Raw genomic sequence first — 14,983 nt, forward strand, 5'->3', positions numbered from 1 at the left:
ATATTGCCCTCAGATTACACAGATCCACAAAGAATTCTAAAACAAATCCAATTTTGATAAACTCCCATATCTATTAGGTGAAATACGACAGTGCCATCACAGCAGCAAGATGTGTGACCTGTTGCCACAAGAAAAGGGCAACCAGTGAAGAACAAACACCATTGTAAATACAACCCGTATTTGTTTATTTAATTTCCCTTTTGTACTTGAACTATATGCACATCATTACAACAATGTACATCGCCATAATATGACATTTGTAATGTCTCTATTCCTTTGACATTTCTGTTAGTGTCATGTTTACTGTTCATTTCTGATTGTTAATTTCACTTTTGTTAAGTATCCATTTCACTTGCTTTGGCAATGTAAACATATTTTTCCCATGCCAATAAAGCCCTTTGAAATGAATTGAGAGAGATGCACTGGGAAGGTGGACAGGAGAGGAGAGAGAGATGAACTGTGAAGGTGGAGAGGAGAGCGAGAGATTAACTGAAGGTGGAGAGGAGAGAGGTGGGGGGGGGGGGGTGATGCCCACCTTGCGTTTAGAGAAGCTGCCCATGAAGGTCCTACCCAGACGCTTGTTAGTGCTGGGGTTGGCTTCGTCCCCTACTTCTGCACCATCATTGCCTTTACCCTGGAAGAGGAAGAGAGTACAAACACTTTATATACATAGACTTTAAATACACAAAATACCACATATATTACTGAGAGTGGTAGAATAAGCCTGGCAGAATATAGATAGAAATATTTTGTGTGTCAGACTACATTTGCAGTGGGTGTGCATGTGGCAGACTACATTTGCAGTGGATGTGCGTGTGGCAGACTACATTTGCAGTGGATGTGCGTGTGGCAGACTACATTTGCAGTGGATGTGCGTGTGGCAGACTACATTTGCAGTGGGTGTGCGTGTGGCAGACTACATTTGCAGTGGGTGTGCGTGTGGCAGACTACATTTGCAGTGGGTGTGCGTGTGGCAGACATCATTTGCAGTGGGTGAGCTTGCCTGTTGTAATGGAACCAATTGAAAAGTCTCAATAGTGCAAAGAACTTGAAGAAAGATTTCAAGTAGTATTTGAACCCAGGTCTGGTCTACAGAGCCGTGGGTGTTACCTTGGAGGGTGACTTGTCGGTGGTCTTTCCCGAGGGAGGCTGAGCAGCGATGGTGAAGCTGTCGGGGTCCTCCTGGTCACGGATCTTAGACTCCATCAGGTTGTCCAGCTTCTTCTTAGCCACGTTCTCCACCTGCTTCCTGGTCATGGACGTCTGGAGGGAGAGAGGGAGGGAGGGAGAAAAAATAAACAGTGAAGAAAAAAAAAGGGCTGTTATTGATACTGAAAAGAGAGTAATAACCAGAGCCAGCTAATTGCCTTTTCTGATTGACAAAAGGAATGATTGGTCATGCAATATGTCAGCAATGACACTAGATACACAATAACGTTGATAGAAAACTGTTGCAGTTGAGGGAAGACAACACTAATAACCTTAAATAGTGCACTATAGGGAATAAGTTGCCATTTGAAACGAGTACATATTTCATCAGTTGAGATAACTTCTTGATGACAATATGCCTGGTGACTTCCAGACCCTCATAACTGACTGATATAAGACAGACATGATGGGGAAGTGGGCGAGTAACCGAAAGGTTGCTGGTTTAAACCCCCGAGCCGACTAGGTGAAAAAACTGCCGATGTGGCCTTGAGCAAGGCCCTTAACCCGAATTGCTCCTGTAGGTCGCTCTGGATAAAGTGTCTGATAAATGACTAACATGTAAATGATGCATAATGGATTCACACTGCATTTTGTGTGACATCCTGGGGAATTGGATTACTGTTCATTATGTATATAATATGTTTCATATGTAAAGGCTGAAATGACACCATGGGTATGAAAGTTGAACATGCATCCTAATTTAATTTCAAAATGGTTTTAAAGCATTTGCATGCTTCTACCACTAGGTGGCGAAGTTTACCACAAACCAACTCCCAGTCCTCTCCACTTGTGCATAAGCAACTCCTTGAGATGTCCTGTAAGTAAGCAGCACGTTTCAGCTTCTTCTAAGACGGATGTACATAGCAAGCTCTATATTCCAGTAATCTTAGTAGTTTCCATCAGAGCCATACATGTAGGCATATGGCTCTGGTTTTCATTTCACAACTCCTTTCCTTCAGGTCCACTAACCTGAAAGGGCTTGATGACAACCATATTGTCATATGATTGTGTAAGGAAAAGGGAAGAGGAGATGTCACCATTGAGATGTATTGGGACGTAGCCTTAAAAACCCATGCCATCCCTGATCACGGTGAAGTTCCTCACTTTGATTAGGGTTTCATAGAATCTCAGAATTCCTGAAAGGAACATGGAGCCTATGTCTGTGGTTTCATACATATCTCGGCACTGGCTTTGGACAGCATACTCACGGGTGTAGGGCGCGAGTATGTATGTTAAATGGAAAATAATTGGGGTTATGATTAAAGAAGCCTGAAAATGGTGACGTTTTACAGTACCTTCCACTTCAGAACGAGCGGACGACATTTTGAGAGAGAGAGAGAGAGAAAACAGAGATTTACGACAGCGAAGACGAGACATGAGCAGGGAGCCCCAACGGACCGTGGCTGATGCTTAATTGAGACTACATTCATCAAGAACAAACAGGAACAGAAACGAACACACATTTACAAAAACACAATGGTACAATATAACAGCGACAATCAGACAAAGATAGTTTCCAATTAGCATCAAACAACATCCAGCACAATATACAGTAGAGTAGAATGGCCGCAGGGATGGAGGGAGTTAGAGGGGTCCTTACATCGCCATTTATCAGTTTGCAGTCGTCCTCCATCTCGTCAGCACTGTCTTCATCCGTCACGTCACCCTCTTCGTTGTCTTCGTCAATGTTCGATGGGAGTTTCTTTCCCTGGCAGACAAATGTGTCGTTAATAGCTGGGTCATATTCATTAGGCACCAAACGAAAGAAAACGTTCCTAAAAATAGGGAGGGACTCTCTGATCATGACCAATACGAATCGCACGGTTTCATAATCCATTGCAAAGAGTTTTAACAATAGCATCATTTTATGGGAAGAAATCCCCCTTGGTCACAGATCTATGACCTGTTAACGCTCCAGTAAGTACTGGACCTTTAGGGGGTGGGGACACAAAACTGACCTTAAAAATCAGTGTCTTTGGGGAAACTTTACCAGTTCTCCAGTCTATGGCCTCTGTGTGTGTCAGGGACAATTCCATTTCAAGTATACTGACAATGAAAATGTTACAAATAGAAATATAATTCATTAAGATGACAAATGCTCATTCTCCTTGACTGTCTGTTCTACATGATATATGTTTCTATTTGTCACCGTTCTCAATACTGCTCTATTTTGTTACATGTTTTTAGCATGTTGTTAAGTAACAGTTTGATTGAATGACAAACGGCCCTGCTAACCACAAACACCTCCATAAGAGAGAGAGAGAGCCGTGTTAAACATGTCAGTGTGCTACTGGTATGAAGTGTTTTTACAACCTAGGAAGTCTGTTCAGGTGCACCCCCCACCCACTTACTGTTGACAGGTCACTGAAAACGCAGATAAAAACTATAACGATACACAATTAAAACGAGATTGTAAAACTGCAGTGAACATCTGTCCCCTCAGCTCATTCCAAATAATCTTGTAACAGTTATTTTACCATCACACGCAGCTCTACTAGGCAGCGGCCACATGGCAGTCAGTATATAACACAAGGCAGACTTCAGAACTGGGGCCTGGATTCACTACAGCAGGGCCTGTGCCCCAGACTCCAGATGGTGGAGGGATACTCAGCCTCAGTCTGTTAGACACACGTCTCCGTACCCCCCCCCCCCCCCCCCCCCCACCACCACCACCAAAAAAGCTGGATATCAGTCGGTCATATTGATTTGGCCTGTCACCATCATTTCATGATCAGAGGGCATGAAGGAGATAATTACTACCGAAGCCCACTAGGGTCAAATCAGTGATTTTTTACTTCCCGACTAATGAGGCTGACTGTCAGGGGCCGACGTGCTGAGGTGAGACTGTAGTAACTAGCGCTGCAAAGTGAGACTGTACTCAGAACAAATCAAATTGTATTGGACACATATTTAGCAGATGATATTGTGGGTGTAGCGAAATGCTTGTGTTCCTAGCTCCAACAGTAATATCTAAAAATTCACAACACACAAATCTAAAAGAATGGAAGTAATATGTAAATAAATATTAGGACATGCAATATCGGAGTGGCACAGACTAAAACACAGTAGAATACAGTACATATGAAATGAGTAAAACAGTATGTAAAAATTATTAGTATGGTAACTAGCGCTGCGAGGCGAGACTGTACTTAGAACAGTGTGGTAACTAGCGCTGGGAAGTGGAGTGCTCATTGACCCATAGCCGTCTGACGTGGACCGATTTGTCACGACCATCCACTGGCCTAAAGTCAGCTAGATTGAACAATTTCCATAAGGCAATTCTAGGTCTTGTGGCACATTTTGGTTAAACTATCCCCAATTCAATGGAATTGCAACCCTCCGCATGAACAGTGCATTCTTCCATCACATGTACAGCTGATTCTCAAGATCTTGCACACTAAGGAGATGCTATTGCGCTACTACTACACTGTCTGAGCCAAGGACTACATGCTTTCTGGTAAGTTTTGATTACAATACTGGGTGGGGTGAATATATTTTATGTGACATACAGTATTTTTTGTTAACTAGTAAATAGTAGCCTACAGCAAAGTGTGTTTAAATCCTTTCTAACTTGTTGACATTTTCTGCTAGTTAGTTTTGGCTACCATGTGGGGTTTAGTTTGCTTGAGCCTGCTAACTGAGGAGTGTTAATTCACCTGTTTCCATACATGTTTCATTTTAAACATTTATCCTACAAAGGAGTTGTTTAATCTAACTGCTTAATTATTTATCTGTACATGGATTCTTTTGGAATTTTTTTTACTCATTTGTTTCTAATCTTTACAGGAAAATGCCACGGGCACTATCCGATGTGTGGAGACATTTCACTGCAGCTGTGTACATTAGCAAAAGCTGTGTACATTTGCAAATACCGTGCCAAATCATATGTGAAGAATGCAACAAAGATGCAGAATCATCTGGCCAAGTGCATAAAGTTCCCTCAGCGCTCAGAACAAGCAACCTCTGACAAAAGTCCCTCTACTTCTATTCGAGGTGAAAATGATAAAACATACACCTTATCGATAGCAACAGCTCATGGTCCTCCTGGAATCAGAAGTTCTTTTGACTCAATGGAGGAACGTAGTCAGAGAGATGCTGATGAATGTCTTGCTCGAGCTGCGTATGCAACTGGTTCACCTCTGATGCTCACAGGCAATGTGTATAGGAAGAGATTTCTGAATGTTCTTCACCCAGCATACACCCCTCCAACCAGACATGCTTTCTACTCATTTCTACTCATTCTACTCATTTGCTGGATGCAGAGTTCAAGTGAAGGTCAAGCAAAACAGAGAAAGCAGACTGTATTGCAATCATCTCTGATGGGTGGTTGAATGTTCGTGGGCAAGGAATAATTAACTACATTATCTCCACCCCTCAACCAGTATTCTACAAGAGCACAGACACAAGGGACAACAGACACACCGATCTCTATATTGCAGATCAGCTGAAGGCAGTCATAAATGACCTTGGACCACAGAAGGTATTTGTACTGGTGACAGACAATGCTGCTAACATGAAGGCTGCTTGGTCTAAAGTGGAGGAGTTCTACCCTCACATCACACCCATTGGTTGTGCTGCTCATGCATTTAACCTGATGAGGACCAGGGGGTGCTATTTTCACTTTTGGGGAAAATCGTATGATATTTAAACGGCCTCGTACTCAATTCTTGCTCGTACAATATGCATATTATTATTACTATTCGATAGAAAACAGTCTCTAGTTTCTAAAAACGTTTGAATTATTTCTCTAAGTGAAACAGAACTCTTTTTACAGACCATTTCCTAACCGGAAGTGAGATTTCCAAAAGCGAACTCTCTCTTCAAGAGCTTGTCTATAAAAGGGCATGTCACTTATGACTGTAGAAACACGTCATACGCCTTCCCCTGGGTGTCATGCGGAAGTGAGAGAAGAAATCACTTGATTATCTCGGTCAGGGATTGTATACAACCTCTTGGAGTGAGAAGTGCGCACTTTATTTTTTTTGGAAGGCGCGAAGTTGGATCTGGAGTAGCCTCCTGGAAAACCGTCGTTATAGGTGAATATGATCTCTGGCTTCGATTTTATTTGATACATGTCACAATATCATCCTAAAGTATGTTTTTTCAATATACTTTAATTATATTATTGAAATGTATTCTGGACTTTAGACGTGATGCGACGCAAGAATTTTGTCAAGACGGAGAGGTTAGCACAGCACGGCCAGTGTGCTTGCTAATTCAAGAGGGAAATCGTTCGTTCTGGTTCCAAATAAAGACGGTTCTGAACAAAGGACCCCTTGGAGAACATTCTGATGGAAGATCAACAAAGATAAGGACCCAATTTGGGATACTATTTCATATATCTGTCGAACTGTGCTATCGCTAGCGTTTGACTAGAATCAATGCTGCTGTGTGTTAGCTATTGTAGTAAGCTAATATAACGATATATTGTGTTTTCGCTGTAAAACACTTCAAAAATCGGAAATATTGGCTGTATTCGCAAGATATTTGTCTTTCATTAGCTATCCACCATATATTTTTCTGAAATGTTTTATGATGAGTAATTAGGTAGTTGACGTTGGTGTCTGTATTTACTCTGGCTACTCCCATGCGATTTCTGACTGTAGCTATGATGGTAGCTATGATGGTAGCAGTAATGTAAAACTGATTTATAGCTAAAATATGCACATTTTTCGAACAAAACATAGATTTATTGTGTAACATGTTATAGGACTGTCATCTGAGGGAGTTTTTTCTAGGTTATTTAGGTTGGTTCTAGGTTAGTTAGGTTAGCTTTGTGCATGCTACTTGCATGCTACCGTTGCTGTGAAAAATGTCTGTCTGTCTTTTGTATTTGGTGGTGAACTAACATAAATATATGTGGTGTTTTCGCTGTAAAACACTTCAAAAATCGGAAATATTGTCTCTATTCACAAGATCTTTCTCTTTCATTAGCTATCCACCATATATTGTTCTGAAATGTTTTATGATGAGTATTTCGGTATGTCACGTTGGTGTCTGTAATTATTCTGGCTGCTTTCGGTGCAATTTCTGATTGTAGCCGCAATGTAAACTATGATTTATACCTGAAATATGCACATTTTTCGAACAAAACATAGATTTATTGTATAACATGTTATAAGACTGTCATCTGATTAAGTTGTTTCTTGGTTTCTTTGGTTTGTTCTAGGTTAGTTTGGTTGATTTTGATTTTGCTACCTGTGCTGTGAAAAATGTCTGTGCTTTTTTCTATTTGTTGGTGAGCTAACATAAATATATATTGTGTTTTCCCTGTAAAACATTTAAAAAAATCGGACATGTTGGCTGGATTCACAAGATCTGTATCTTTCATTAGCTGTATTGGACTTGTTAATGTGTGAAAGTTAAATATTTCTAAAAAAATATTTTTTGAATTTCGCGCTCTGCCTTTTCAGTGGAATGTGGGAGGAGTTCCGCTAGCGGAACGGGGGAGTGAGACAGGTTAATCTGCTCCTCAAGGACATCATGGAACTGAAAATAATGGATACACTACAACAGAGCCAAGGAAATGGTTAGGTATGTGAAGGGTCATCAAGTTATAGCAGCAATCTACCTCACCAAGCAAAGTGAGAAGAAAAAGAGCACCACATTGATGCTGCCCAGCAACACCCGTTGGGGTGGTGTCGTCATCATGTTTGACAGTCTCCTGGAGGTGAAGGAGTCTCTCCAAGAAATTACCATATCACAGTCTGCCGATATGGACAGCCCCATCATGAGGATCCTCCTGGAAGATGTATTTTGGGAGAGAGTGGTAAGCAGCCTGAAACTCCTGAAACCTATAACAGTAGCCATTGCACGGATTGAGGGAGACAATGCCATCCTGTCTGATGTTCAGCCTAAGGCACATTCACGCAGATGAGCAGGAACCCTGGGCATCTTTCTTTTGGTGTTTTTCAGAGTCAGTAGAAAGGCCTTTTTAGTGTCCTAAGTTTTCATAACTGTGACCTTAATTGCCTACCGTCTGTAAGCTGTTAGTGGCTTAACAACCGTTCATTGCTGTTCATCGACTACAGCTCAGCGTTTAACACCATAGTGCCCTCCAGACTCGTCATCAAGCTCGAGACCCTGGGTCTCGACCCCGCCCTGTGCAACTGGGTACTGGACTTCCTGATGGGCCGCCCCCAGGTGGTGAGGGTAGGTAACAACATCTCCACCCCGCTGATCCTCAACACTGGGGCCCCACAAGGGTGCGTTCTGAGCCCTCTCCTGTACTCCCTGTTCACCCACGACTGCGTGGCCATGCACGCCTCCAACTCAATCATCAAGTTTGCGGATGACACTACAGTGGTAGGCTTGATTACCAACAACGACGAGACGGCCTACAGGGAGGAGGTGAGGGCCCTCGGAGTGTGGTGTCAGGAAAATAACCTCACACTCAACGTCAACAAAACAAAGGAGATGATTGTGGACTTCAGGAAACAGCAGAGGGAGCACCCCCCTATCCACATCGACGGGACAGTAGTGGAGAGGGTAGTAAGTTAAGTTCCTCGGCGTACACATCACGGACAAACTGAATTGGTCCACCCACACAGACAGCGTTGTGAAGAAGGCGCAGCAGCCCCTCTTCAACCTCAGGAGGCTGAAGAAATTCTGCTTGTCACCAAAAGAACTCACAAACTTCTACAGATGCACAATCGAGAGCATCCTGTCGGGCTGTATCACCACCTGGTACGGCAACTGCTCCGCCCACAACCGGAAGGCTCTCCAGTGGGTAGTGAGGTCTGCACAACGCATCACCGGGGGCAAACTACCTGCCCTCCAGGACACCTACACCACCCGATGTCACAGGAAGGCCATAAAGATCATCAAGGACAATAATCACCCGAGCCACTGCCTGTTCACCCCGCTATCATCCAGAAGGCGAGGTCAGTACAGGTGCATCAAAGCAGGGACCGAGAGACTGAAAAACAGCTTCTATCTCTAGGCCATCAGACTGTTAAACAGCCACCACTAACATCGAGTGGCTGCTGCCAACATACTGACTCAACTCCAGCTCACTTTAATAATGGAAATTGATCAAAAATGTATTCGCGCACTTCCGGGTTGGAGCGAGTAGTCGCATTTCGCTTCGCTTCGCATTTCGCTTCGCTCCACAGGTAGTATTACATTTCATTTCATTTCATTTCATTACAGTACAACGGTTTGATTTGTTTGATCTTAGCAATCTTTTCTTAGCTAGCTACATAGCCGTCTTTGTATCAAAGATAATTGTGTAGTTTAGAGTAATTATCGAGGTTAGCTAGCCAGCTATTTTCGTCCTTCTAACGTAGTCAACACTGCTAGCTAGCCAGCTAGCCAACTTCTACCGAATAGCACCACTGTAGAAACTATTACATTACAACGGAACGACTTGATTAGTGTAGTGTTAGCTAGCTACATAGTTATCTTTGCTGTCTTTGTATCTAAGATAATTGTGTAGTTTAGAGTAATTATCGAGGTTAGCTAGCCAGCTATTTTCGTCCTTCTAACGTAGTCAACACTGCTAGCTAGCCAGCTAGCCAACTTCTACCGAATAGCACCACTGTAGAAACTATTACATTACAACGGAACGACTTGATTAGTGTAGTGTTAGCTAGCTAGATAGTTGTCTTTGCTGTCTTTGTATCTAAGATAATTGTGTAGTTTAGAGTAATTATCGAGGTTAGCTAGCCAGCTATTTTCGTCCTTCTAACGTAGTCAACACTGCTAGCTAGCCAGCTAGCCAACTTCTACCGAATAGCACCACTGTAGAAACTATTACATTACAACGGAACGACTTGATTAGTGTAGTGTTAGCTAGCTACATAGTTGTCTTTGCTGTCTTTGTATCTAAGATAATTGTGTAGTTTAGAGTAATTATCGAGGTTACCTAGCCAGTTATCGAGGTTACCTAGCCAGCTACACTTTCAAACAAAGTCAACAACGCAGCCACTGCTAGCTAGCCTACTTCACCAGCCAGCAGTACTGTATCATTTTAATCATTTTAGTCAATAAGATTTTTGCAACGTAAGCTTAACTTTCTGAACATTCGAGACGTGTAGTCCACTTGTCATTCCAATCTCCTTTGCATTAGCGTAGCCTCTTCTGTAGCCTGTCAACTATGTGTCTGTCTATCCCTGTTCTCTCCTCTCTGCACAGACCATACAAACGCTTCACACCGCGTGACCGCTGCCACTCTAACCTGGTGGTCCCAGCGCGCACGACCCACGTGGAGTTCCAGGTCTCCGGCAGCCTCTGGAACTGCCGATCTGCGGCCAACAAGGCAGAGTTCATCTCAGCCTATGCTTCCCTCCAGTCCCTCGACTTCTTGGCACTGACGGAAACATGGATTACCACAGATAACACTGCTACTCCTACTGCTCTCTCCTCGTCTGCCCACGTGTTCTCGCACACCCCGAGAGCTTCTGGTCAGCGGGGTGGTGGCACTGGGATCCTCATCTCTCCCAAGTGGACATTCTCTCTTTCTCCCCTGACCCATCTGTCTATCGCCTCCTTTGAATTCCATGCTGTCACAGTTACCAGCCCTTTCAAGCTTAACATCCTTATCATTTATCGCCCTCCAGGTTCCCTTGGAGAGTTCATCAATGAGCTTGACGCCTTGATAAGTTCCTTTCCTGAGGATGGCTCACCTCTCACAGTTCTGGGTGACTTTAACCTCCCCACGTCTACCTTTGACTCATTCCTCTCTGCCTCCTTCTTTCCACTCCTCTCCTCTTTTGACCTCACCCTCTCACCTTCCCCCCCTACTCACAAGGCAGGCAATACGCTTGACCTCATCTTTACTAGATGCTGTTCTTCCACTAATCTCATTGCAACTCCCCTCCAAGTCTCCGACCACTACCTTGTATCCTTTTCCCTCTCGCTCTCATCCAACACTTCCCACACTGCCCCTACTCGGATGGTATCGCGCCGTCCCAACCTTCGCTCTCTCTCCCCCGCTACTCTCTCCTCTTCCATCCTATCATCTCTTCCCTCTGCTCAAACCTTCTCCAACCTATCTCCTGATTCTGCCTCCTCAACCCTCCTCTCCTCCCTTTCTGCATCCTTTGACTCTCTATGTCCCCTATCCTCCAGGCCGGCTCGGTCCTCCCCTCCTGCTCCGTGGCTCGACGACTCATCGCGAGCTCACAGAACAGGGCTCTGGGCAGCCGAGCGGAAATGGAGGAAAACTCGCCTCCCTGCGGACCTGGCATCCTTTCACTCCCTCCTCTCTACATTTTCCTCTTCTGTCTCTGCTGCTAAAGCCACTTTCTACCACTCTAAATTCCAAGCATCTGCCTCTAACCCTAGGAAGCTCTTTGCCACTTTCTCCTCCCTCCTGAATCCTCCTCCCCCTCCCCCCCCCCCCCCTCCTCCCTCTCTGCGGATGACTTCGTCAACCATTTTGAAAAGAAGGTCGACGACATCCGATCCTCGTTTGCTAAGTCAAACGACACCGCTGGTTCTGCTCACACTGCCCTACCCTGTGCTTTGACCTCTTTCTCCCCTCTCTCTCCAGATGAAATCTCGCGTCTTGTGACGGCCGGCCGCCCAACAACCTGCCCGCTTGACCCTATCCCCTCCTCTCTTCTCCAGACCATTTCCGGAGACCTTCTCCCTTACCTCACCTCGCTCATCAACTCATCCTTGACCGCTGGCTACGTCCCTTCCGTCTTCAAGAGAGCGAGAGTTGCACCCCTTCTGAAAAAACCTACACTCGATCCCTCCGATGTCAACAACTACAGACCAGTATCCCTTCTTTCTTTTCTCTCCAAAACTCTTGAACGTGCCGTCCTTGGCCAGCTCTCCTGCTATCTCTCTCAGAATTACCTTCTTGATCCAAATCAGTCAGGTTTCAAGACTAGTCATTCAACTGAGACTGCTCTTCTCTGTGTCACGGAGGCGCTCCGCACTGCTAAAGCTAACTCTCTCTCCTCTGCTCTCATCCTTCTAGACCTATCGGCTGCCTTTGATACTGTGAACCATCAGATCCTCCTCTCCACCCTCTCCGAGTTGGGCATCTCCGGCGCGGCCCACGCTTGGATTGCGTCCTACCTGACAGGTCGCTCCTACCAGGTGGCGTGGCGAGAATCTGTCTCCGCACCACGTGCTCTCACCACTGGTGTCCCCCAGGGCTCTGTTCTAGGCCCTCTCCTATTCTCGCTATACACCAAGTCACTTGGCTCTGTCATATCCTCACATGGTCTCTCCTATCATTGCTATGCAGACGACACACAATTAATCTTCTCCTTTCCCCCTTCTGATAACCAGGTGGCGAATCGCATCTCTGCATGTCTGGCAGACATATCAGTGTGGATGACGGATCACCACCTCAAGCTGAACCTCGGCAAGACGGAGCTGCTCTTCCTCCCGGGGAAGGACTGCCCGTTCCATGATCTCGCCATCACGGTTGACAACTCCATTGTGTTCTCCTCCCAGAGCGCTAAGAACCTTGGCGTGATCCTGGACAACACCCTGTCGTTCTCAACTAACATCAAGGCGGTGACCCGTTCCTGTAGGTTCATGCTCTACAACATTCGCAGAGTACGACCCTGCCTCACACAGGAAGCGGCGCAGGTCCTAATCCAGGCACTTGTCATCTCCCGTCTGGATTACTGCAACTCGCTGTTGGCTGGGCTCCCTGCCTGTGCCATTAAACCCCTACAACTCATCCAGAACGCCGCAGCCCGTCTGGTGTTCAACCTTCCCAAGTTCTCTCACGTCACCCCGCTCCTCCGCTCTCTCCACTGGCTTCCAGTTGAAGCTCGCATCCGCTACAAGACCATGGTGCTTGCCTACGGAGCTGTGAGGGGAACGGCACCTCCGTACCTTCAGGCTCTGATCAGGCCCTACACCCAAACAAGGGCACTGCGTTCATCCACCTCTGGCCTGCTCGCCTCCCTACCTCTGAGGAAGTACAGTTCCCGCTCAGCCCAGTCAAAACTGTTCGCTGCTCTGGCACCCCAATGGTGGAACAAACTCCCTCACGACGCCAGGTCAGCGGAGTCAATCACCACCTTCCGGAGACACCTGAAACCCCACCTCTTTAAGGAATACCTAGGATAGGATAAAGTAATCCTTCTAACCCACCCCCTTAAAAGAGTTAGATGCACTATTGTAAAGTGGTTGTTCCACTGGATATCATAAGGTGAATGCACCAATTTGTAAGTCGCTCTGGATAAGAGCATCTGCTAAATGACTTAAATGTAATGTAAATGTATCACTAGCCACTTTAAACAATGCCACTTAATATAATGTATATGTACTGTATATACTGTACTCTATATCATCTACTGCATCTTGCCATCTTTATGTAATACATGTATCACTAGCCACTTTAAACTATGCCACTTTTATGTTTACATACCCTACATTACTCATCTCATATGTATATACTGTACTCGATACCATCTACTGCATCTTGCCTATGCCGTTCTGTACCATCACTTATTCATATATCTTTATGTACATATTCTTTATCCCTTTACACTTGTGTGTATAAGGTAGTAGTTGTGGAATTGTTAGGTTAGATTACTCGTTGGTTATTACTGCATTGTCAGAACTAGAAGCACAAGCATTTCGCTACACTCGCATTAACATCTGCTAACCATGTGTATGTGACAAATAAAATTTGATTTGATAATTGTTTAATGGTTCATTGAACAAGCATGGGAAACAGCGTTTAAACTCTTTACAATGAAGATCTGTGAAGTTTTGAATTTTACGAATTATCTTTGAAAGACAGGGTCCTGAAAAAGGAACGTTTTTTTTTTGCTGAGTTTATTAATTTGCATATATTCCCATTAATTCCCACGGAAAGTTTCCACCTCTCAATATTACACAAAATGTGCAACCCTATCCACGCCTTCCTTTCTCTGATGTGACAGGGTAAGTGTCCACGCCGGCAGGCTTTTGCAGGCCGCAGAACCATGATTGTTGAATCAGGTTTATTACGGTTGGGAAGGAACAAAAGCCTGCACTCCCAGTAGATCTCCTCTCTGGGACAGAGGGTGGAGAGACCCCTGGTCTATAAGGATAGACTGGCTGCTGAGGATCAGACTTCTGTGTGTGTGTGTGTGTGTGTGTGTGTGTGTGTGTGTGTGTGTGTGTGTGTGTGTGTAAATTCAAATTGTTTACCTTGATGAGTATCTTCCCTTTGAGGGTGTCTGGGGAGGGCAGGCAGCCCCGTTCATCTGCCTTGATGGCCGAGAGGTCCAGCTTGTCTCCCATCACCTCCACCAGGTACTGGGCCATCTTCTTCTGCTGGGGGACGCTGCAGTGGTTCTCAATGGACAGGATCACTGGGTAGCTGACAGAGACAGACGTGGGTTACACAGAGACTCCGATATGGCCGTGGGTTACACAGAGACAGGCGTGGGTTACACAGAGACAGAGACAGACGTGGGTTACACAGAGACTCCGATACGGCCGTGGGTTACACAGAGACAGGTACGGCCGTGGGTTACACAGAGACAGGTACGGCCGTGGGTTACCATCACTACAAGACTTGAGAACAAAGACACAGGTACTGACAAAGATATATCTATATCAGGAATGGGCAACTTTGATTGGGGTGGGGCCACAAAATCTGAACTCATGAGGGGCCGCAGTGCATACACCCCCCCCCCACTAACTTTAGGTAGCTGTCCACTAAACTAACTTACCAATCTAAAAATGGTTAGCTAGCATGGTTAATTGTGTGAATGTGACTGGCATACAGTATCAAACGGAAGACTGCTGATGCACAAAACTAAATCCTAATGTCACCTTGTGTATTCTACTATTCTAACTCTTAACA

General features: G+C 45.0%; 1 protein-coding gene across 1 annotated transcript in view; it reads right to left on the minus strand.

Moving 5' to 3' along the window:
- Positions 1-535: 535 nt before the first annotated feature.
- The window catches only part of LOC120040110 (1-phosphatidylinositol 4,5-bisphosphate phosphodiesterase eta-2-like), a gene marked incomplete at its 3' end in the record, with an annotated part of 50,849 nt that continues 36,401 nt past the window's right edge, over positions 536-14,983 (minus strand). Inside the window, exons 9-12 of the mRNA XM_038985358.1 lie at positions 14,323-14,494; positions 2,810-2,917; positions 1,111-1,263; positions 536-634 (exon numbers count right to left, since the gene is read on the minus strand). Of these exons, the coding sequence (XP_038841286.1) occupies positions 536-634; positions 1,111-1,263; positions 2,810-2,917; positions 14,323-14,494 (532 nt within the window). The remainder of the gene's footprint in view (positions 635-1,110; positions 1,264-2,809; positions 2,918-14,322; positions 14,495-14,983) is intronic.

The sequence above is a fragment of the Salvelinus namaycush genome, unplaced genomic scaffold (assembly GCF_016432855.1).
Source record: "Salvelinus namaycush isolate Seneca unplaced genomic scaffold, SaNama_1.0 Scaffold324, whole genome shotgun sequence".
Classification (NCBI taxonomy): Eukaryota; Metazoa; Chordata; class Actinopteri; order Salmoniformes; family Salmonidae; genus Salvelinus; species Salvelinus namaycush.